The sequence below is a fragment of the Mustelus asterias genome, chromosome 11 (assembly GCF_964213995.1).
Source record: "Mustelus asterias chromosome 11, sMusAst1.hap1.1, whole genome shotgun sequence".
Lineage (NCBI taxonomy): Eukaryota > Metazoa > Chordata > Chondrichthyes > Carcharhiniformes > Triakidae > Mustelus > Mustelus asterias.
The window spans coordinates 104,660,578-104,686,425 of NC_135811.1; the positions used below are offsets into that span (position 1 = coordinate 104,660,578).

Genomic DNA, 25,848 nt, shown 5'->3' on the forward strand with positions numbered 1-25,848 from the left:
AACCACATTGCTGTGGTTCTGGAGTCACATGTAGGCCAGACCAGGTAAGGACGGCTGATTTCCTCCCCCAAAGGACATTAGTGAATCAGATGGGTTTTCCCGACAATCGACCATGGTTTCAGGTCATCAGTCCACGCAGCACACTGGCACAGTGGTTAGCACTGCTGCCTCACAGCGCAAGGGACTCGGGTTCGATTCACGGCTTGGGTGACTCTGTGCGGAGAATGCACATTCTCCCTGTGCCAGCGTGGGTTTCCTCCGGGTACTCCAGTTTCCTCCCACAGTCTGAAAGATGTGCTGGTTACGTGCATTGGCTATGCTAAATTCTCCCTCAGTGTCCCGAATAGGTGCCAGAGTGTGCTGACTAAGGGATTTTCCACAGTAACTTCATTGCAGTGTTAATGTAAGCCGACTTGTGACACTGATAAATAAACTTTAACCTACAAGGCTATGGACAAACAGCCAGAAAGTTGGACTCGGGGAATGGCTACTTGTTGGTACACAATGGGTTGAACGGTCCCTCCCATAGAATCCCTACAGCACAGAAAGAAGCCATGTGGCCCATCCAGTCTATACAGACTCTCCAAAAGAGCATCTTACCCAGGCCCTCGCCTCCACCCTATTCCCAGAACCCTGTGCATTTACCACAGTAAGAAGTTTAACAACACCAGGTTAAAGTCCAACAGGTTTATTTGGTAGCAAATACCATAAGCTTTCGGAGCGCTGCCCCTTCGTCAGATGGAGTGAAAATCTGTGACGGGTCACGGGCATTCGGCCTCTGATATTCGGGTAAGCGTTCTCCAAGGCGGCCTTCGCGACACACGACGGTGCAGAGTCGCTGAGCAGAAACTGATAGCCAAGTTCCGCACACACGAGGACGGCCTCAACCGGGATATTGGGTTAATGTCACACTATTTGTAACCCCCACAGTTGCCTGGACCTGCAGAGTTTCACTGGCTGTCTTGTCTGGAGACAATACACATCTTTTTAGCCTGTCTTGATGCTCTCTCCACTCACGTTGTTTTGTTTCTTAAAGACTTGATTAGTTGTAAGTATTCGCATTCCAACCATTATTCATGTAAATTGAGTTTGTGTCTTTATATGCCCTGTTTGTGAACAGAATTCCCACTCACCTGAAAAAGGGGCTTGGAGCTCCGAAAGCTTGTGTGGCTTTTGCTACCAAATAAACCTGTTGGACTTTAACCTGGTGTTGTTAAACTTCTTACTGTGTTTACCCCAGTCCAACGCCGGCATCTCCACATCATTTACCACAGGCCAATCTACCTAACCTACACATCTTTGAACACCAATGGGGAATTTACTGTGGCCAATCCGCCTAACTTGCACATCTGTGGAAGGAAACCCAGAGGAAACCCACACAGACACGGGGAGAATGTGCAGACTCCACACAGACAGTCACCCGAGGCCGGTATTGAACACAGGTCCCTGGCGCTGTGAGGCAGCAGTGCTAACCACTGCGCCACCCTTTGCTGTAGGTTTCTGCGATTATTTCCTGCTGCTTTACAAACGAAAGTCCTTTGACCTTGACATAGTGCCGACCACAACACCAGGAAGTGCCGACGTGCTTCAGAACCTGTAGAGTCTTTCTTAGACTGTCATCCCTGGTGTCAAGCAGAAAATGCAGCAGCCAATGTGTGCACAGGAAGCTTCCACAAGCAGCAATGTGATGACTCCCGGACAAACTTTTTCAGAGGCTGGTTATGGGACCAATATTGAATCAAGCAACAGACAGAATTCTTTCTGTTCTGAAATAATGCCATGGGGTGTTTTGTGGCCAGCTAATAGTCTAATGTCTCCTCTGAAATTCAGCCCTCTGACAGTGCTGTGCTCTTTCAGTACTGCCCTGGGAGTGTCAGCCTGGATCAAGTCTCTGGAGTGGGATTTGACCTCACAACCTTCTGACCCCAAGGGGAGAGTGATTTGATTTGATTTATTATTGTCACATGTATTAGTATACAGTGAAAAGTATTGTTTCTTTCATGCTATACAGACAAAAACATACCGTTCATAGAGAAGGAAAGGAGAGGGTGCAGAATGCAGTGTTACAGTCATAGTTAGGGTGTCAAGAAAGATCAATTTAATGCGAGGTAGTTCCATTCAAAAGTCTGATGGCAGCAGGGGAGAAGCTGTTTTAGACCATAAGACCATAAGACATAGGAGCAGCATTAGGCCACTCGGCCCATCGAGTCTGCTCCGCCATTCAATCATGGCTGATATTTTTCTCATCCCCATTCTCCTGCCTTTTCTCCATAACCCCTGATCCCCTTATTAATCAAGAACCTATCTACCTCTGTCTTAAAGACATTCAATGACCTGGCCTCCACAGCCTTCTGCGGCAAAGAGTTCCACATATTCACCACTCTCTGGCTGAAGAAATTCCTTCTCATCTTAGTTTTAAAGGATCGTCCCTTTAGCCTGAGGTTGTGCCCTCTGGTTCTAGTTTTTCCTACTAGTGGAAACATCCTCTCCAGGTCCACTCTATCTTGACCTCGCAGTAAGTTTCAATAAGATCCACCCTCATCCTTCTAAATTCCATCGAGTACAGACCCAGAGTCCTCAACCGTTCCTCATACGACATGCTCTTCATTCCAGGGATCATTCTTCTGTACATGTCCTCAGACTTTTGTACCTTTTTCCCGATGGAAGAAGGTGGAAGAGAGAATGTCCGGGGTGCGTGGGGTCCTTAATTATGCTGGCTGCTTTGCTGAGGCAGCAGCAAGTGTAGACAGAGTCAATGGATGGGAGGTTGGAGTGCTACCTACTGAGCAGAGACATCAGGGAACAACCACACGGAGAGAACGGAAAACTGAAGCTAGTTTTTCAGGAGTAAGGGCCTTACCTGTGAGGAGGTGATGGAGGCTGTTGCAGTCATGCTCCCAGGCAGCGACGGTCGGCTGAGGTGCATCATCCGGTGATGGGGGAGGATGTTGGAGGAGAGAGGGGTGCTGCATCCAGCTCCTAACATTCCACCACTCAGAGTCAAGGGAATTTCCTTATTCGCATAGACACCTGTCAGGGCAGAGAAGAGCATCAGGGACTGACATCTGCTGGTAACACGAGAACAGCCCTGGATTAAACCCAACAGAGGGGAAACCCCACTGCCACTGATGACCAAACCCCCACTCAAACATAGGTTTGTTACATTAGGGTCGTCACTTAGCTAATTGCATGTGGGATTGTGGTTTGAATTCTGAGGCCGGCTGGCGGGATTTGCTCTGGAGGAACTTGCTGGGTGTTGGGATAGGAAGATGGAGGGATTAATACGCTGGAAGAAGGCTCGTGGGTTCTGCTGCGTTCTAACCTATGTTGCAATCTGGTTATTGATTTGCCAAAGATGGAATTTGATTGAGGGCCTTATTCACAAACTTCCCCACTTCTCGAAATGGGAGTGGGATTCTCCTGGAGCCAGAGTCCATTAGCTGCAGTAGAAAACTGAAAGAATGGGGATAACGCAAGCTTTGGGCCAAATGAAGCAACTTTTTTTTATTCATTCATGGGGCATGGGTGTCACTGGCTGGCCAGCATTTATTGTCTATCCCTAGTTGCCCTTGGAGGGCATTTGAGAGTCAACCACATTGCTGTGGCTCTGGAGTCACATGTAGTCCAGACCAGGTAAGGACGGCAGATTTCCTTCCCTAAAGGACATTAGTGAACCAGATGGGTTTTTCCGACAATCGACAATGGTTTCATGGTCATCAGTAGATTCTTAATTCCAGATATTTTTTATCGAATTCAAATTCCACCATCTGAGTTTCTGGATTAATAGTCTAGCGATAATATCACTAGGCTACCATCTCCCCTACTTGTGCAGATGCAACAATGTGGAGCTGCTGAAAGAGTGAGGGAAGGATTCCAGTTTCAAACCTCTCTCATTGGGAGTACAGGCTGGAGGATGACAAACCTCAAGTCCTGGAAGATCAGGAGAAACCCCACCCCAAAACATCCCCCCCCCCCCAATCCCACCCTGACCCACACACTGCACACAGGACATGCTGAACCCCTACTGGAGTCTTTGTTCTCACACCCAAAACCTTTCACCTCACCATGATGAAAGTAACAGTGGACTATCATCTTAAACCTAACTGCCCGTGGAACATTGTTGAAGTTTTTAAGCTGTGCAAAGTGATATATTTCACCTTTCTCTGTAATAGTATGTCCAACACAATTTTTCCCCTCAGCTTCTCATGTCCACGCCCCACAGATGCACTGATCACTGGCTGCTTAGAGGCACAAGGGACCAGCCAAGTGTGATGGCTCTCTGTGAATTTCACCTGCTGAGAGACTCCTTACCTTCATTGAGTAACTCAGCACTGAACGTTGCTCAGTGTGGGACTAATTTATTCAACTATCACTGGGGAAGCCAGTGTTTATTTATTATCCATCCGGAATTGCAAAGTTTCTCGCTGAGCTAGTACAGAGGGGGGAGGGGCAAGGTCTCATCCACATTGGCGTGGGTCTCGAGTCACCTATAGACTGGGTAAGGACGGCGTATTTCCTTTCCTAAAGGACACGAGTGAACCAGATGGATTTTTATGACAATGAAGTCATTTCGTGGTCACTGTTGCCGAAACCAACTTTTGATTCCAGATCTACTGACCAAGTTGAATTTGAATTCCGCAGCAACCACAGTGGGATCTGAACTCAATTTCTCTGGATTACACGCGCAGCAACATGACTGCATCCCCCTTTACCACCCGGATGGAGCAAAATGTACTTCCCCAGGGGGAAAAAAATAAACTTAGAAATTAGGAGCAGGCGGAGGCCATTTGGCCCTTCGAGCCTGCTCCGCCATTCATCACGATCATGCCTGATCATCCAACTCATTAGCCTAATCCTGCTTTCTCCCCATAACCTTTGATCCCATTCTCATTGGCAGCACGGTGGCACAGTGGTTAGCACTGCTGCCTCACAACGCCAGGGACTCGGGTTCAATTCCAACCTTGGGTCACTGTGCGGAGTTTGCACGTTCTCCCTGTCTCTGCGTGGGCTTCCTCCGGGTGCTCCGGTTTCCTCCCACAGTCCAAAGATGTGCGGGTTAGGTGGATTGGCTATGCTAAATTGACCTGAATGTCAGGGCGATTAGCAGGGTAAACATGTGGGGTTATGGGAATAGGGTCTGGGTGTGATTGTGGTTGGTGCAGACTTGATGGGCCGAATGGCCTCCTGCACTGTAGGGGTTCTATGAAGTGCTTATTTTCCCCAAGTGCTATATCCAGCCACCTCTTGAATACAGTCAATGTTTTGACATCAACTACTTCCTGTGGTAATGAATTCCACAGGCTCATCACTCTTTGGGGAACAAATGTCTCCTCATCTCCCTCCTAAATGGCCTACTCCAAAATATTGTTTTTAATAAACAAAACAAGCTTCCCAATCTCTCTGTGAATGTTTCCTGTTGAGTAGTTGATTTGCACAGAGTGGGAAAATTCCTGGGTTTGATCCCAGATCTTTGCTGAATTAACAAAAAAAACTGGAAAACACTTGCATTTAAAAAGCACTGGACCGGATGTCTCAAAGCACTTTACAATCTTTGATATACTGTTTAAAGTTGTAATGCAGGAAATGTGGCAGCCAAATTACACACAGCAAGCCCCCACAAACAGCAACGCAATAATGGCCATTTCATCTTGATTGGTGAAGTTGATTGAGGGATGACTATTGGCCAGGACACTCGGAAGAACTCTTCTAAATAGTGTATTAGGATTCTTTGGGTCCACCATTGAGGACCCAGAAGGCCCTGGTTTACCAACTCGGCTGAAAGATGGCACCTCGAACAATGAGGCACCCCCTCAATACTCCATTGCAGAGGCAGCCTTGGTTTTTGTGCTCTTTTACAATACACATCTTTTTAGCCTGTCTTGATGCTCTCTCCACTCCCATTGTTTTGTTTCTTAAAGACTGGATTAGTTGTAAGTATTCGCATTCCAACCATTATTCATGTAAATTGAGTCTGTGTCTTATAAGTTCTGTTTGTGAACAGAATTCCCACTCACCTGAAGAAGGGGCTCAGAGCCTCGAAAGCTTGTGTGGCTTTTGCTACCAAATAAACCTGTTGGACTTTAACCTGGTGTTGTTAAACTTCTTATTTTGTGCTCAAGCCATGGGGTGGAACCTAAACCTTGTGACTCAAAGGTGAGTGTGCTACCCATTGAAACGTTCACTGGATCCTAGCTCTGCTTGGTCTGGGAGAGTCTGGAGTAAAGAACAAAGGGTTTAATCTTCAACCAATTTGGTCAGGAAACCCACAGAAACAGTAGGTTTGGTTTCAATGGTGAATCAATTGGAGTTGAGAGTGACTGATCACTGCACCTCATCCTGTTAAATTCCCAGACTGGGATTGAGACGAGGGTTAGGTTAAAACGGTCCCCGCACAGTAAAAAGTTTATTTATTAGTCACAAGTAGGCTTACATTAACACTGCAATGATGTTACTGTGAAAATCCCTTAGTTGCCACAGTCCAGCCCTTGTTCGGGTACACTGAGGGAGAATTTAGCACGGTCAATGCACCAACCAGCACGTCTTTGGACTGTGGGAGGAAACCGGAGCACCCGGAGGAAACCCACGCAGACACGGGGAGAATGTGCAGACTCCACACAGACAGTGACCCGAGGCCGGGAATTGAACCCGGGTCCCTCGAGCTGTGGGGCAGCAGTGCTAACCACTGTGCCGCCAGTTTCTGGCCAGTGGCCATTGCCGGATGTACACACCAGGAGAATAGCAGGAATAACCTGGTCTTCAAGCTGTTTGGGGGAGGGACAGGGATCATCAAATATAGAGGGGGGAAAGAAACTGACCATCAAAAATCCAACAACAAAAGCCAAGGTCGGTGATGAGCTCCATCGGAAACTATCAGCGTCAGAACGAAACTGAACACACAAGGTTCAGATAAACTCACCGAAGCCTTGGGAACTGAACATAGAAACATAGAAGATAGGAGTGGAGGCCATTTGGCCTTTCGAGCCTGCTCTGCCATTCATTACGATCATGGCTGATCGTCCAACTCAATAGCCTAATCCTGCTTTCTCCCCATAACCTTTGATCCCGTTCGTCCCAAGTGCTATATCCAGCCGCCTCTTGAATACATCCAATGTTTTGGCATCAACTACTTCCTGTGGTAATGAATTCCACGGGAAGTAGTTGAACAAAGCAGGTAAAACAAAGAATGGAGGAAAGGAACATTTTGGGTGACCCGAGGTCAACAGACCTTTCCGTGGTCCGCCCCTCGCCCGCTCCGATTCCCATGGCGGGCAGGTGGGACGGTAACATTCGCCCCCTTCTTTCTTAGAAAACAACTTGAGCAGAAGCAAACTTTATTAAAGAGAGCACTCAAGAAAATTCAAATTAGAAAATTCAAATAGGGCCTGGGTGAGATTGTGGTGGGTGCAGACTCGATGGGCTGAATGGCCTCCTTCTGCACTGTAGGGATTCTATGATGATCTCTGTGGGGCAGCGAGTGGAATTGAGAAGGGGACACCGTACAGTCACCAAGGCAAGTCAAAGTTTCAATGCATGAAGAATTTAAATAGGTGCAGAATTACATTTATAAAGTGGTCTTTGAAGGGGGCATATAAGGGGGAATATAACTTGTTATTGATAAATCCAGACCCGGGTTCAATTCCCAGCTTGGGTCACTGTCTGTGCGAAGTTTACCCCACGTTTTCCCCATGTTTGCGTGGGTTTCCTTCGGGTGCTCCGGTTTCCTCCCACAGTTCAAAGATGTGCGGGTTAGGTTGACTGGCCATGCTAAATTGTCCCTTAGTGACCTGGGATGTGTAGGTTAGAGGGATTAGTGGGGTAAATGTGTGGGTTACGGGAATAGGGCCTAGGTGGGATTGTAGTTGGTGCAGACTCGATGGGCCGAATGGCCTTCTTCTGCACTGTAGGGATTCTATGATGATTTCTATGACCAACACAGGGAGTGGTTGAGACGAATAGCATTGATGCATTTAAGATAATACGTGAGAGATAAAGCATTAGAAAGTATGTGCTGAGAAGGTTGGATAAAATGGGACGTGGGGAGGTTTGTGGGGAGCAGATAAACACCAGCTGGCTGTGTCTGTAATGCAAATTCTATGATTAGGAGAAGCATGATTTTTAAAAATTATTTGACAGGATGTGGGTGTCACTGGCACGGCCAGCATTTGTTGCCCATCTCTAATCTCACTTGAACTTTGTGGCTAGCCATATCATTTCAGAGGGCAATAAAGTGTCAACCACATTGTGGTGGTTCTGGAGTCACATGTAGACCAGACCAGGTAAGGACAGCAGATTTCCTTCCCTAAAGGACATCAGTGAATCAGATGGTTTTTTTTACAACAATCAATGATTGTTGTCACGATCATCATTACTGAGACTAGCTTCATAGTTCCAGATTTATTAACTAAATTTAAATTCCACCAGCTGCCTCAGTGAGATTTGAACCTGTGTCCCCAGAGCATTAGCCTGGGCTAATTACTGGATTACAAGCCGAGTGACATTACCACTATGCCAACAGCTTCCTAATGATGTGTGCTTGCCGTGGGGTGAATAAGGAATGATTTGTTGTGCTGTACTCTGTTCATTTCACCTCTCTCCTGGTTGCCCCTCTGCTGTTGTCCCTGGTTTCCGAAGATGGTCCCATCTTTCCCATCCCGTCTCCAAGACCATCAACCAATTACTGCTCAGTGTTTGGCAAATGGGTCAGTGCCCAGAGGTGCCAGCGACCCACCCTCAAATTATCTCTCCTTCTCTGTGAGAAAGTCCCTCGCTTCCACTCTGTGTCTCCCTGGCCACCCAGGGCAGCCTGGCAGAGATTGGGAACTCACTATTTGGGGAAAGGGAGATTCCAGTATCAGAATGCTCCACAGTACACCAAAATCTACAGAAGTTTCCTCAAATCTGTTCAGGAACAGATTTCTCCAAGGCTGAGTTGGTAAAATTCACCACAAGATGTGAAACTCTTAAAAGCAAGAGGATTTGTTGTGCTGCTACCCTTGGTCGCACTGTTTTTGGAAAGAGAGGAGAGGAGATAAATCAGGAAGTGGGTGGTACCTGGGTGGGTTTCTGAAGGTGAGGTGACTGTGGGAGGAATGCAGGATTGAGCAGTAACTGAGGTCCCAGGGTGGAGATGCCGGCGTTGGACTGGGGTGGGCACAGTAAGAAGTCTCACAACACCAGGTTAAAGTCCAATGGGTTTATTTGGTACCAAGAGCTTTCGGAGCGCTGCTCCTTCATCAGGTGAGTCCTGTGTCATATGCGTGATCTTCTTGGAGATCCTCTCCACTTTGAGGCGGCGGTTTGCGGTGTCGGTGGTAGCCGCGATGTGGAGATGCCAGCGTTGGACTGGGGTGGACACAGTAAGAAGTCTCACAACACCAGGTTAGAGTCCAACAGGTTGATTTGGTATCACGAGCTTTTGGAGCTTACTCACCTGAGGAAGGAGCAGCGCTCTGAAAGCTCGTGATACCAAATAAACCTATTGGGCTTTACCCTGGTGTTGTGAGGCTTCTTACTGAGGTCCTGGGCTACACTGACCAGAAGAAGCTACCCAGTGTGGAATTGTTTGATCATGAGAGACAATGAAGGGTTAATATCAGCCTTGACCTGCGGATTTGACTGAAATTGCATAGAAGGTACCCATCATGCCTCTGCCCGATAGAGTTATCCAATTACTCGCACTCCCCTCCTCCATCACCAAGGCCCTGCAAATTTCTCCTTTGCAAATATTTATCCAATTCCCCTTCCCCCATCACTCTGTGTGAAAAACTTCCCCCGCACATCTCTCTTAAACTGAACCCCCTCTCACCTTGAACCTGTGTCCCCTTGTAACTGACACTGCCACCCTGGGAAAAAGCCTCTGACTAGCCACCCTGTCTATGCCTCTCATAATTTTGCAGACGTCTATCAGGTCTCCCCTCAGCCTCTGTCTGCCAGAGGAGGTGGTGGAAGCAGGCACATTATAGCAACATTTAAGAGGCATCTGGATGGGTATATAAATAGGGAGGGAATTTTAGAGGGATACAGACTGAGTAAGACCAGAAGGTGTTTTCTTTGGTTTAGATAGGGCATCATGACCAGCAGAGGCTTGGAGGGCTGAAGGGCCTGTTCCTGTGCTGTATTTGTCTTTGTTCTTTGAAAGTCATTACACCCTTTCACAACTAATGCATCTCGCATCATAACTTGCCATGTGTAAACAAAATGCTCCTCACTTGTTCTGCTGTCTCTTTTGCCCAGTACATTATATCTGTGTCTTCTTGTTCCCTCCTGTTCGTTTCTTCCGATTTGCCTTATCAAAACCATTCGTAAATTTTGAACATCTCTATTAAATCTCCCCTTGACCTTCTCTGCTCTCGGGAGAACGATTCCAGCTTCTCTAAGTCTCCCCTTGTAGCTGTGTTCCCTCACCCCCCTACTACCATTGAGGTCCATTCCCTCTGCACTATCTCCAAGGCTTCCACATCCTTCCTACCGGGCGGTGCCCACAATCGGACACAGCGCTGTAGCTGAGGATTCGTCCAATCACACCTGCTGCAAAGGGCAGGTTGCCGCTCACTGTCAGCAAGTCCTCAAGAGTGGTCGTGTGAGCAATCTACCAATTGGATGACCATTCCATTCCCTGGAATGAAGAGCTTGTCGTATAAGGAACGGTTGAGAATTCTGGGTCTGTACTTGTTTAGAAGGATGAGGGAGGATCTTATTGAAACTTGCAGGATACGGCGAGACCTGGATAGAGTGGACGTGGAGAGGATGTTTCTACTAGTGGGAGGGCACAACCTCAGGCTAAAGGGACGATTCTTTAAAACAGAGATGAGGAGAAATTTCTTCAGCCAGAGAGTGGTGAATCTGTGGAACTCTTTGCCACAGAAGGCTATGGAGGCCGGGTCATTGAGTGTCTTTAAGACAGAGATAGATAGATTCTTGATTAATAAGGGGATCAGGGATTATGGGGAAAAGGCAGGAGAATGGGGATGAGAAAAATATCAGCCATGATTGAATGGCGGAGCAAACTTGATGGGCCGAGTGGCCTAATTGTGCTCCTATGTCTTATGGTCCCGGTGGGGGAGCTGCACTGCGATGGTGGGGGAAGAAGGAAAGCAGACCAGAGAGGAAAAATGCTCTTTGGATGACGCCCATGACATATAAAAAAATCATTGCTGTGAATTCTCCTTCACAACTTCTTTCCCTCGTCACATTGCCCCCCAGCACATCCACCACGCCCTCCCCCCGCCAACCTAACCACCCCTCCCCCCCCGCCCCCGGCCCAGTTAGAAACACACCCTTGCCTCCAACTGGGAATTGTTGGGGTGCAGTGGGTCCCTAGCTGTGGTGGATAAACCCCTCAAGTGCGATAACGTGGTCTCATTGACCCACTCACCATCCCTCAGGACGTGGCCACCGTCCCTCAGACAATGGTCATCCTGACCATTGTGAACTGGTAGACTGTTCACAACGCAGCCTTTCCACCCACCTCAGAATCCCTACAGTGCAGGAGGAGGCCGTTCGGCCCATCGTGTTCTGCACCGACCACAATCCCACCCAGGCCCTATCCCCAAAACCCCACATATTTACCCCGCTAATCTCTCTAACGTACACATCCCAGGACACCGAGGGGCAATTTAGCTTGGCCAATCAACCTCACCCGCACGTCTTTCGGACTGTGGGAGGAAACCGGAACACCTGGAAGAAACCCACGCAGACACGGGGGAGAACATGCAAACTCCACACCGAAGGTGACCCGAGCCGGGAATCGAACCCGGGTCCCTGGAGCTGTGGGGTGGCAGTGCTAACCCACTGTGCCACCTCTTACTGTTTCAGTAATAAGGGCCAAACTGTAGAAAATATTTTAAGCTGAGGCAGTTTTCCTTTTTAATTTCCCCTGGGCGTTTGCGCCTGAGGATTTGTCTTGCGAGTCCTGCAGACTCCAGGGCAGGCCTGGAGAGTTGGCAACCCGTCGGTGGGGGTGGCGGGGGTAGTGAAGAGGGAAACGTTCTGTGGTCCTGTGGCGAGTTCAGGAGATGAAGCAATTACAAACTGCTGCGTGGTTCATGAAAGCTTTCTGAATAATGAGTGTCAGTGACCCAGGTCAGGTTGCACCATGGGGCCTGCTGCTCCTCTTCCTGATTCAAACCCACCTCCCACCACCCCCCACCCCTCGAGCACCCCCCACCCACCCCCCCCCCCCCCCCTCCCTGTTTAAATGACACCACGCACTTGCCATTTCCAAGTGCCCTCCAGAATGGAATTAGCATATTTACACAAGCTTGTCAACTTGGTCGCCCAGCAACCACCCAGCACTTGTGGTGATCTAAGGGTCCTATCGCTCCCTTTGGAGTGACGGACCCTCCACCAGCTCCCCACCACCCCCTCAACCCCAGCCAGAGAGATTGGCTTCCTTTGTTGAAATCTAAAGGGCTGGCTGATAGCCAAGCACAGTGACCACCACCACCCTCCCCCCGCCCCCCCCCCCCCCCACTCCCGATACAAGAGATAATTATCCGGCACAGAGAGAACCCACACTGTTTATTTCTCCATCACAAATAGGAGAAACCATATAAAACTACTGTCCTGAAACACACTCCCCTCCACTGTAAAACTCACCTAGCACACAGACAGGGGCTTTATAGCTCCCTCGCTAATGGAGAAACCATTTAAACAGCTTTTCTATAAAACGCCCCATGCTGTCACACTCTGAAGGGATGTAGGCAGAGTCACCAAGGGGGGGGGGATCGAGACTGTTTCTATTACACACCTCAATGCAGCACTCCCTGCTAAACTGAGAGCTCCAGTATCTCACAAACTGTTTACAGTTCTCTCTTTAATGCAAGTGACCTGCCTATAAAAGCAGCTTCCTACTGCACTTTTCAATTACACAGAATGTCTGCGCCGGTCTTCATGCTTCACATAGCGCCTCGACCCTCCTTGCTTCATCTAATCCTTTTTATTCCTTTCCTCTGCCCAGACTTACTGAATTTCCACTTAAACGTATCGATGCTGTTCGCCTCGACTACTCGCCGTGTGGCAGCAAGTTCGTCACACTCTGCGAAAAGGCGCTGCTCCTGAAATCCTCACTGGGCTTATCAATAACTATCTCAGTCATATGGCGAGGCAGGAAGGGAGAGGACAGGGGGCCGAGGGGAGAGGGCCGGGGGGTGGGGGGGCCAAGGGGAGAGGGCGGGGGAGGGCCGAGGGGAGGGGGCAGTGGGGGGCCGAGGAGAGAGGGCAGTGGAGGGGCCGAGGGGAGAGGGCAGTGGAGGGGCCAAGGAGAGAGGGCAGTGGAGGGCCGAGGGGAGACGGCAGTGGGGGGGCCGAGGGGAGACGGCAGTGGGGGGCCGAGGGGAGACGGCAGTGGGGGGCCGAGGGGAGACGGCAGTGGGGGGCCGAGGGGAGGGGGGAGGGGGCAGTGGAGGGCCGAGGGGAGGGGGCAGCGGGGGGCCGAGGGGAGGGGGCAGTGGGGGGGCCGAGGGGAGGGGGCAGTGGGGGGGGCCGAGGGAATAAGAAAAGTTTAAAGTTTATTTATTTGTGTCACAAGTAGGCTTACATTAACGTTGCAATGAAGTTACTGTGAAAATCCCCTAGTGGCCATACTCCGGCGCCTGTTTGGGTACACTGAGGGAAAATTTAGCACGGCCAATGCATCTAACTAGCACGTCTTTTGTACTGTGGGAGGAAACTGGAGCACCTGGAGGAAACCCACGCAGAGACGGGGAGAATGTCCGTGCAGAGTCTGCATGGTCACCCAAGCAGGGAATCGAACCCGGGTCCCTGGCGCTGTGAGGCAGCAGTGCTAATCACTGTGCCACCGTGCTGCCCCAGGGGCGAGGGAAGAGGAAAGGGGGAAGGGAAGGAAAAAAAGATGAAAGAAAGGGAGAGACAGGGAGAGTGTGAAGGAAAGATGAATGAGAATAATCATGGGCCAAAGCCTTGCTTGTGTGGGCCCCAACCTGTCATTCCGAATGGAACTGTATGTGGGACAATCTCACCCAGAAGCCAAATATAATAGGGACAGTTTGTTGCCGTGGGCTCTGCAAAGTCGGAACAGGATTCAGACTGCTCAAACCCGTTTATCGTACATACTCTCCAAGCTAGCAGAGGAAGGAGACCTTCCAGAGATAGATCGGAGTTGCACGGAAAACCCCAGGACCCAGAGAGGAAAGGAATCTGATTTCAACTCTCCAATCACATTTAATGTGGAACATGTCGCCCAGGAACTTCCTTTAACGCTGAAGGGAATGACTGAGGGAGCCCGTGTTCCACTCCTCCAGAGTACGTCAGGACTGTAAACAATTAAGCCGAGTGTGTCATTTTATGACTGACAGCTCCTGTCAATTTTAATTCATTAAACATTTTCCAAATGTGCAAATGGAGCCCGACAAGGACTTTTAAGTGTTGCATTCACAGGGATAAAGAGATCAATTAAACATTCGCTGCCCCCCCCCACCCGGCCACCCCCACCCCCACCCCCTGCAGTGGCACAGTTTTATGCGCCAAAATTTTCTATTCAGCTTCAATTGTAGGAGGTGAATGTGAAGCTGCAATCTGTAAAGTAACAAGCATCGCAAAACACATTCATTTGCTCCATTCTTTCCAGATCTGCCGGTATGCACTCGCTAAGGGACCACAAGTATAAGGTGGTCACTAAAAAATGAGTTCATTTAGCCCTTTGGGCCTGTTCCTGCATTCAATTATTTTTCATGATGTGGAATTGCCGGCGTTGGACTGGGGTAGGCAGGCACAACACCAGGGCTTTTGGACTGTGGGAGGAAACCGGAGCACCCGGAGGAAACCCACGCAGACACGGGGAGAACGTGCAGACTCCACACAGACGGTGAGCCAAACCGGGAATGGAACCCGGGTCCCTGGCGCTGTGAGGCAGCAGTGCTAACCACTGTGCCACCGTGCCGTCCACTCACAGATGCAATGGCTTCCTTTACTGTCCTACATCACACTATGATACAGCAATCTGATGACTTTAGCACCCCCCCCCCCCCCAAACAAAACTGCTGAGGTTAAGAGATTTTCAGATTTCCATTTTTGTGTTCAAAAAGTGTTCCCTGACATCATCCCTGAGCTCATTTCTACCGGAGGAAATCGCTTCTCTTTATCTGCTCCATCATTTTTTGTAATCATCCTAAACTCCTCGTACCTGCTCCCAGATCATCTGCTGCAGCTTAAGAAACCAATCAGTCAAGTTGGGTGACGGCCACACAGCCCCATGACATACCATTGGCCCGAACAACCTGAACACCCAGTGTGACAGGCGCAAGCTCCAAACAGTCAAAGCAGATCAAACAATCACAAACGAGAGCTTTAGTTTACCATCTGTGGGAGCAACAAAGACCTGAAACCAACACACCTATCCGCCAAGATCAGCATTAGACTGATGCAATCAATCCCTTTTTCTCAGTTTCATAGCAGCGGCACGGTGGTGCAGTGGTTAGCACTGCTTGTCTCACAGCGCCAGGGACCTCGGTTCAATTCCCCGCTTGGGTCACTGCCTGTGTGGAGTTTGCACGTTCTCCCCGTGTCTGCGTGGGTTTCCTCCGGGTGCTCTGGTTTCCTCCCACAGTCCAAAGATTTGCGGGTTAGGTGCATTGGCCGTGCTAAATTGCCCCTTAGTGTCCCGGGATGTGTAAGTCAGAGGGATTAGCGGGCTTAATATGAGGGGTTACAGGAGATAGAGCCGAGGTGGGATTGTTTATGGAGTTCAGTTTCATGTTGCACAGTGAATGTAGGTCATCGAGTATTTGAAACTGAAGGAGTTTGACATCTTGTGGTGTCCTGTATGCTGGCTGGAGGTGGCACAGTGGTTAGCACTGCTGCCTCACAATGCCAGGGACCCAGGTTCGATTCCCGACTTGGGTCACTGTCTGTGTGGAGTCTGCACATTCTCCCCGTATCTGCATGGGTTTCCTCCGGGGGCTCCGGTTTCCTCCCACAGTCTGAAAGACGTGCTGGTTAGTGGCCATGCTAAATTCTCCCTCAGCATACCCGAACAGGCACCAGAGTGTGGCAACTAGGGGATTTTCACAGTAACTTCATTGCAGTGTTAATGTAAGCCTATTCGTGACACTAATAAATAAGACGATCTGGAGGAGGGGACTGAGTGTAGGGCAACAAAGTTTGCAGACGACACAAACATAAGTGGAAAAGTGAATTGTGTGGAGGGCGTAGAAGGTCTGCAGAGAGATTTGGACAGGCTGAGTGAGTGGGCGAGGATCTGGCAGATGGAGTATAACATTAACAAATGCGAGGTTATTCACTTTGGAAGAAATAATAGCAAATTGGATTATTATCTAAATGGAAAAAAATTACAACATGCTACTGTGCAGACGTACCTGGGGGTCCTTGTGCATGAGACGCAAAAACCCAGTCTGCAGGTGCAACAGGTGATCAAGAAGGCAAATGGGATGTTGGCCTATATCGTAAGGGGGATAGAATATAAAAGCAGAGATGTCTTGCTGCATCTGTACAGGGCATTGGTGAGGCCGCAGCTGGAATACTGTGTGCAGTATTGGTCTCCTTATTTGCGGAAGGATATATTGGCCTTGGCGGGAGTGCAAAGAAGGTTCACCAGGTTGATACCAGAGATGAGGGGTGTTGATTATGAGGAGAGACTGAGCAGATTGGGTTTGTACTCGTTGGAATTTAGAAGGCTGAGGGGGGATCTTATAGAGACCTATAAGATAATGAAGGGGCTGGATAGGGTAGAGGTGGAGAGATTCTTTCCACTTAGAAAGGAAGCTAGAACTAGAGGGCACAGCCTCAAAATAAAGGGGGGTCAGTTCAGGACAGAGTTGAGGAGGAACTTCTTCTCTCAGAGGGTGGTGAATCTCTGGGATTCTCTGCCCACTGAAGTGGTGGAGGCTACCTCGTTGAATATGTTTAAATCACGGATAGATGGATTCCTGATCGGTAAGGGAATTAGGGGTTATGGGGATCAGGCGGGTAAGTGGAACTGATCCACTTCAGATCAGCCATGATCTTATTGAATGGCGGGGCAGGCTCGAGGGGCTAGATGGCCTATTCCTGCTCCTATTTCTTGTGTTCTTGAAAAGCCATACTCGAGTATCGAAAAACTAGCGCACAAACTGGAATAGGCTCAGCACAGAAACAGTCTGACAATGTTCTGCATTTCTGATTCCCAACACTGACGACACATCAGCCTTCAGCTGCCTAGGCCCTAAACCTCATCGCCTCTTGATGTCGTCTTCCTCTGAGACATTTCTTAAAACCTACCTCTTAGCCTAAGCTATTGGTCACATGTTCTAACATCCCCTCCATGGGTCAGTGTCAAACTTAAGTTGCAAAGCACCTTGAGTTTACATTTTTACAAGATGCTGCTACTTGAGTGCAAATTGTTCAGATTAACAAACTCTAACCTGCAGATTTCTTTGTCCGATTCACGTAGTTTGACAAATGGGCAATATTAAAGCATTTTCTCTTTTAGAAACTAATGTCAAAAGTTCTGGAACCGCGCCACATTTCCATCAGTGTTAAAGGAACAAATCAGTTGCAGACCCTCCGATTACAACACAACGATTACTGGGGAAATTAGGGGAGAGATTAAGAGCTTGGGTCAAAGGGGAGGGTTTTATAGGCAGAGAGAGGGGGTGGAGGAGCGGAGGGGTTTAGTGAGGAAATTCCAGAGAGGATACATTGTGACGATATCCATTTCTCAGCCTTGGATAGCCCCCAGAACAAAGAAAATTACAGCACAGGAACAGGCCCTTCGGCCCTCCAACCATGCTGCCCGCCTGAACTAAAACCCCCTACCCTTCTGGGGACCATATCCCTCTATTCCCATCCTATTCATGTATTTGTCCAGACACCCCTTAAAACTCACTATCGTATCCGCTTCCACTACTTCCCCCGGCAGCGAGTTCCAGGCACCTACCACCCACTGGGTAAAAAACTTGCCTCGTACATCTTAAACCTTGCCCCTCGACCTTAGACCTATGCCCCCGAGTAATTGACTCTTCCACCCTGGGAAAAAGCTTCTGACTATCCACTCTGTCCATGCCCCTCAATCTTGCAGACTTCTATCAGGTCACCCCCCTCAATCCCCGTCGTTCCAGTGAGAACAAACCAAGTTTCTCCAACCTCTCCTCATAGCTAATGCCCTCCATGCCAGGCAACATCCTGGTAAATCTTTTCTGTACCCTCTCCAAAGCCTCCACATCTTTCTGGTAGTGTGGCGACCAGAATTGAACACTATATTCCAAGTGCGGCCTAACTCAGGTTCTATAAAGCTCCCAGTTAAGAGTACCTCATTTACATATCAGTTGCTGCAAAGTACATGACTCACCCGTTGTTGGGGTTATTGAAACTCTCTGATACAGACTGGGACAAGTTTCTCAAGGGGCTAACTTTCTCCTGTTCCCTCCAATACCAGGTGTCACCAGCCCTCTGGCTAAATGACACTAATTTGTCCACCAGACAATTTATGCATCTTCGTGCAGACTGATTCCTCATTAGGGAGTTGTTCTGTCACAATCGTTTGTTTGTCAGCATTTCCATAAAGGATCTTGAATATTTTTGCTGCATCAGAGGTGTTACACTGAAATAAAGACTTGCGTTCGCACGACGCTTTTCGTGTTCACTCTTTTAGGAAATGCAGCAGCCAACTTTCACAGCGAGTTCTCGCAAACAGCAATGTGATAATGACCAGATAAACTGGGATTTTCTTTTGGCATAATGCTGATTGAGGGATAAATATTGGCCAGGGATAACTACCCCGGTCTTCCTCATAATAAGTGCCATGAGATTTTTACATTGTTATTCTACAAAATTCTGATTCACCACATCGGGTGTGCTGTGTTCCAATTGAGAATCATAGAATCCTTACAGTGCAGAAGGAGGCCATTCGGCCCATCGAGCCTGCACCGACAACAATCCCACCCAGGCTCTACCCCTGTAAACCACCCCCCCCCCCCCCCATAATTACCCCACTAGTCCCCCTGATGCTACGGGTCAATTTAACATGGCCAATTCACCTAACCTGGACATTAGAGACAGATAGGTTCTTGATTAATAAGGGGATCAGGGGTTTATGGGGAAAAAGGCAGGAGAATGGGGAAGAGAAAAATACCAGCCATGATTGAATGGTGGGGCAGACTCGATGGGCCGAGTGGCCTAATTCTGCTCCTATGTCTTATGATCTTATCTTTGGACTTAGGTATTGCTTCTCTGGAAGGATATATTGGGACCTATGGGAGTGCAGGGCAAATTCATCAGAAAGAAACCAGGGCCAAAAGGTTTGAATCAGGAGGATAAGTTCAGTGACTGGGCTTGTATTCTGTTGAGTTTTGATGAATTGGAGCTGATTAAGATGATTGCATTTGTGCAGAGAGAGAAATTATTTCCTCTGATGAGCGGAGTTCAGGACAAGGGGCCTAAACCTTGGAGTCTGAGCTGGGCTGTTCAGGGGGAATAAGAGGAGGCTCTTCTCCAAACACACCGGAAGGGGTGACCTTATTAGAGGTCTATAAAATAACGAGGGGCATAGGCAAGGTAGATAGTCAATATCTTTTCCCAAAGGTAGGGGAGTCTAAACCTAGAGAGCATAGGTTTGAGGTGAGAGGGGAGGGATACAAAAGTGTCCAGAGGGGCAGTTTTTTCACACAGAGGGTGGTGAGTGTCTGGAACAAGCTGCCAGAGGTCGTAGTAGAGGCGGGTACAATTTTATCTTTTAAAAAGCATTGAAATAGTTACATGGGTACGATGGGTATAGAGGGAATATGGGCCAAATGCGGGCAATTGGGATTAGCTCAGGGGTTTTAAAACAAAAGGGCGGCATGGACAAGTTGGGCCAAAGGGCCTGTTTCCATGCTGTAAACCTCTATGACTCGAAGTGGAAATCCGGAACACTCTTCCCACAAAAGCTATTGAGGCCTGGAGTTAATTGAGAACTTTAAAATGGAGGTGGACAGAGTTTAGTAAGGCAAGGGTACGAAGGAATATGGAACCAGAGTGGGTAAACAGAATCAAGATACAGATCGGCTGTGATCACACGGAATGGCGGAACAGGTTTGAAGGCCAAATGGCCTCCTACTGTTCTCGCGTTTCAAACCTAACTGCTGCTGCTTCTGAGTTGGAGATCTGTTGCCTCTGTCACACTTGCGACTTGCAGTGGCCTAGTGGTATTATCGCTAAACTATTAATCCAGAAACTCAGCTAATGTTCTGGGGACCCGGGTTCGAATACCGCCACGGCAGCTAGTGGAATTTGAATTCAATTAAAAAAAATCTGGAATTAAGAATCTACTGATGACCATGAAACCATTGTCGATTGTCAGAAAAACCATCTGGTTCCCTTGAGGGAAGGAAACTTGCCATCCTTACCCGGTCTGGCAGACATCTGACTCCAGATCCACAGCAATGTGGTTGACACTCAACTGCCCTCAGGCAACTAGGGATGGGCAATAAATTCTGGCTAACCAACGACGCCCATATCCCATGAATGAATTTTTTAAAAAAAACTTGCGTCATCCTCACACACCCACCTGTCTGCATTCGCTCTGTGACATCCCTCATCCAGCCACGCCTAACTCGGCAACTCTTTCTGTTGCCCTCCATTATCCCTTTAGCGGAGACCTCTGTAGCTTTTCAGCTCTGATCAAATGGTCGAAATACTGACAACTTATTTTCTGAATAACACTTTTTAAAAGAGTTAATTTCTGCTCAGGCAATTTCAAAGCACATCCCGATTTGCCGGATGGTCCATAAATGGAAATTTTGGCATGCGTCTTAGCAGCCAAGTTTCAAAGGCCCCTATTTTCTTCCACAGACCCTTGTATATTGTCCAGGATTCCGAGGCTGGCAGGAAAGTGGATAGAATGTGGCATCATTTCTTGTTGAATTAAACTAAAAGTCTCAAAATAACCTTTTGTTTTTAACCTACCTCTCAATTTATTCTTGTTAAAATGGCAATGGCCTTTTACTGGGTTGATCTGTTGCTACGGTAACAGCAAAGGCCATTTTAAGCCCTCTCTGCAACCAGATATTCCACCCCCCCCCCCCCACCCCCCCGCCAGCCCCGCCGGATCTCTCTGGGGTGACACTGGTTCTTTATGCTCAGCAGGGGAGGGGAGGGGAGGATTTGGAGGGGCTGCAGTACACCAGCTTTGCCCGGTGACTTTGAACAAGCTTCTTAAATACATCGGCTGCAATTAAAGGTCAAGTTACAACAAAGACTTCCCTCTCTTCCCGATCAAACTGAATCGCCCCTCACACCAGAAATACAAAGCAATCAATCACTGCTTATGGATTCTTCAAAAATCAGTCAACATTCTGTACCTTAAAAATGTTCTCTCATTTCTATTGTGTTGTTAAGTACTCTGATCATGAGTGAAATGGGAAGTAATTAAAGACACTATTACAGTACCGGCAGGCACAGAGATTGAGAAGAAGGATGGAGAAGGTGCATCAAAGTATAGGTATTTAGTGATTCCAAAGTTGGATTTTGAAAGCCTGTAGATTGTATAAGAGATTAGGGTGCACATTCAGCTCTGATGAAGAGTCATCCAGAATTGAAACATTAGCTCTATAGTTAAGAAAGCCCACCAACGCCTCTACTTTCTCAGGAGACGAAGAAAATTTGGCGTGTCAGCTACGACTCTCACCAACTTTTACAGATGTACCATAGAAAGCATTGTTTCTGGTTTTATCACAGCTTGGTATGGGCTCCTGCTCTGCCCAAGACCACAAGAAACTATAAAGGGTCATGAACGAAGCCCAGTCCATCACTCAAACCAGCCTCCCATCCATTGATTCTGTCTACACTTCCCACTGCCTTGGCAAAGCAGCCAGCATAATCAAGGACCCCACGCACCCCAGACATTCTCTCTTCCACCTTTTTACGTCCAGGAAAATACACAAAAGTCTGAGACCACGTACCAACTGACTCAAAAATCGCTTCTTCCCTGCTGCCATCAGACTTTTGAATGGACCTACCTTGCATTCAGTTGATCTTTCCCTACACCCTAGCTATGACTGTAACACTACACTCTGCACTCTCTCCTTTCCTTCACTATGAACGGTATGCTTTGTCTCTATAGTGTGCAAGAAACAATGCTTTTCACTGCATGTTAATACCTGTGACAATAATAAATCAAATCAAATCTATTCTCTCTCCACAGACGCTGTCAGACTTGTTGAGATTTTCCAGCATTTTCTGTTTTTGTTTCAGATTCCAGCATCCGCAGTATTTTAGCTTTACCCACATTCTAGACTTTCCTTCCAGAATCTTTCGACTTCACTCCATCCTAATAAAGGCACCTTGGCCACCTTGCTCAGTATTACGACTGTGAAGCACTTTGAGATGTTTTCCTACGTTGAAGATGCCACGTGCAGTGTCAGTGTGGTTCAGGCGGTAGCTTCCTGTCTCTAGGCAGGGTGGAGGTTGGTTCAAGCTCCAGTCCAGGTCTGACACTCTAGTGCGATACGGAGGAAGTGCTCTGGATGAGACACTAAACTGAGTCCCTAACTGCCCTCTTGGGGACCTAAAAGGTCCAATGGTCCTATTTCAAAGAAGAACCAGGAGGCAGTTCGCCCCAGTGTCTTAACTAATCAACATCGGCCAATCAACATTCGTAAAACAAATCACCTGGTCATTACCTCATTACAGTTTGGGGGAGCTTAGAATGATAGAATCCCTAAAGGAGGCCATTTGGCCCATCGAGCCTGCACCGACAACAATCCCACCCTCTCCCCATAACCCCACATATTTAACCTGCTAGTCTGCCTCACACTGAGGGGCAATTCAGCATGACCAATCAACCGCACATCTTTGGACAATGGGAGGAAACCGGAACACCCAGAGGAAACCCACACAGACACGGCAAGAATATGCAAACTTCACCTAGACAGTGACCCGAGGTTAGAATCGAACCTGGGTCCCTGGTGCTGTGTGAGGCAGCAATGCTAACCAATGTGCCAACCATATCGCTGTGCACAAGTTGGCTGCTGCATTTCTTGCATTAAAACAGAAACTGAACGGCAAATAAAGTACCTAATTGGCTTTGGATGGGTTATGGGAGGTGCTATATAAATGCAACAGGTTGTCATTGAATGAAGTAAATATAGGAAAGAAAGATGAAAGCAAATTACTGCTGGGATCTGAAACAAAAACAGAAAAATGCTGGAAAGTCTCAGCAGGTCTGACAGCATCTGTGGAGAGAGAATAGAGCCAACGTTTCGAGTCTGGATGACCGTTCTTCAGAGCAGAAGACAAATGGAAATGGGATGAGATTTATACTGTTGGGGTGAAGGAGGGTGGAATTGACAAAGATGTCATAGACAACAAGACAAAGGGAGTGTAAATGGCAGCAATCATGGCTAAGAAGGGCGCTGATTGCGGCCATTAGGAGCGGACACCAGGAGGAAAATGCAAAAGAATGAAGATAAAGAAGGTGAAAGAGACAAATGGAAATCCTGTCGAGAGAGAAGAGCAGTACGACTTCAGGGTCGGCATTCCTGGAAGAGAAGTGGCAGTGAGATGGGAAAGCAAGGGTTTGAGTAGAAGATGGTGCAACAAAGGCCTGGGACCAAATTTTAGCGTGACAGGCAGAAATCCGGAGATAGGTGTAGGGGATGGGTCTGGCAACCAAGGCGTTAGGGGTAGGCCATGAGGGGGGAGGGGAGGGGGAACACACCAGGGAAGTGGGCCACGTCCTGGCCTGACTGAACGGTAATGGCCTTTTGCATGGTTTAAAAAAAACAGGAGACAACCTCCTTCTTCAAATTGGCCAAAGGACATGGAGAGCTGGAACCCGGAATAGGGCAGGAAAATGTTAGTCTTAATAAAATGTAATTGTTGCACAATAGATTTCTGTCAAGAGTTCGAATTTTAGGAAAAAAATCTCATGAAGCTTTTTCAATGCTCCTGACCCTGGTCCTGATAGAATGGAGTTGCTGGGCTTTATGGGGGTCAGTGGGATGGTGGTGTGGTGTGGTGTGGTGGGCCCCCACCCAATTTTACATACTACCCCCACCCCGCGCAAGACACACGCCCATTGGGGAGGTGCCCGTAAAATTCTGCTCCTGGAGTGGGACTGGAATTCGCAAACTTCTGTTTCAGGGGCAAGAATCCCACCCACTGAGGTACGCCTGACACAATCTAACAGGTCTTTGCAAACACAGATAATTAGTTTGCTCTTAACATTTGCTTCCGAGACTTTTCACTTACACAAATAATTATCTTGTTCCTTCTTCGGCTGCCTAGGCCCCAGCCTCTAGAATTCACTCCCGAAACCTCTCTGCTTCTCTCTCCTCTTACCTCATTCATCAACAAGCGTTTGGTCATCGAACCCAACATGGCTTGGTGGCAAATTTTGTTTGACAATGGCACGTTCAAGACACTACCTAAATGCAAGTTGTTGTTGCCATGTCTACCTGAGCAATGTTGTGGCACATTTTTAGATTAAAAGTGTTTAAAAGTGTCAACATACTTTGGGCGCGATTTTACCGGCCATTCACACCACGTTCCCGCTGCAGCGAAGTCGGAGAATGTGGCGGCCAGCCAAGACTCCGTTCACTGTGGCGAGACGGGAAAGTTTCGGCCAAAATATCCCTCCCTGAACACTGCGCCATCTTAACTGCTCTTTACATTTCAGTGTACTCTTTGAAATATTACATCATCCCTCCCTCAAAGGTTTTCTGCCTACCCAACATAAGGAGAAACTATAAATTTATTTGGCCATAACTCATCCATCCATTGCTCTTGCATCCTCAGCCCGCCAGCTGTTTTTGCCTGAATGAATTAACACAACCGCCTCTTATAAGCAAGGCCTCAGTACTCGAGCAGCTGAGCGAATCAAAACATCACTGCAGCGCCGATCCCTCTGAAAAGTAACCCTTTGTTGACTGGATTACAATTTGTATGCTGGAGCGTCCGGTGGGTCACACGCACCCCATTTCTCTGCACTCCCCCACACCTCCCCCACGCCTCCCCCCATACCTCCCCCAACCCTACATCCTTGTTACAATCAGAGGGCAGAAAGATTTAGACCTTTCATAACCTTGAGTACCTCTCCAAGTGCTTTATAGCTAATTAAGAACTTTTCACAGTGTAGTCACTGTTATAACTTGGCAGCCAATTGGCACATGGCAAGCTCCCACAAACAGCAATGTGATATTGACCAGATAATCTGGTTATAGAGATGTTGGTTGAGGGATAAAATATTGACCAGGACACAAGGGAGAAACTACCACCCCCTCCCACCCGCCCACCCACTTCTGAAGTTCTGATCAATGGTCAGACTGGGCGGCACGGTGGCACAGTGGTTAGCACATCTGCCTCACATCACCAGGGACCGGGGTTCAATTCCCAGCTTGGGTCACTGTCTGTGTGGAGTTTGCACATTCTCCCCATGTCTGCGTGGGTTTTCTCCGGGTGCTCCGGTTTCCTCCCACAGTCCAAAGATGTGCTGGTTAGGTGCATTGGCCATGCTAAATTGCCCCTTAGTGTCCCGGGATGCGTAGGCTAGAGGGACTAGCGGGGTAGTGTGTGGGATTGCAGGGATAGTGTCTAGGTGGGATTGTTGTCGGTGCAGACTCGATGGGCTGAATGGCCTCATTCTGCACTGCAAGGATTCTATGACTGCTGTTTGACCTGCCAGCTCTCTCCAGCATTTTCTATTTTTATATCAGGACTTCTCTCCTCTCTGAGGAGCCACGGGATCTTTCCCACCCACCTGAAAGGGTTTAACATCTCATCTGAAAGGCAGCGTCGCTGACAGTGCAGCATTCCCTCTGTACTGCACTGGAGTGTGTTAGACTTTATGTGCTCAAGTCTCTGGAGTGAGGTTTGAACCCATGACCTTCAGAGGCAAGAGTAGGATGGCCAGATGCC

At 48.2% G+C, this 25,848-nt stretch overlaps 1 protein-coding gene across 8 annotated transcripts in view; it reads right to left on the bottom strand.

Moving 5' to 3' along the window:
• The window catches only part of LOC144500760 (protein AF-10-like), a 213,661-nt gene that overhangs the window by 50,368 nt on the left and 137,445 nt on the right, over positions 1 to 25,848 (bottom strand). For all 8 annotated transcript variants that reach the window (XM_078224169.1, XM_078224166.1, XM_078224162.1 and 5 more), the window contains one exon: positions 2,861 to 3,030. In XM_078224169.1, the coding sequence (XP_078080295.1) occupies positions 2,861 to 3,030 (170 nt within the window). The remainder of the gene's footprint in view (positions 1 to 2,860; positions 3,031 to 25,848) is intronic.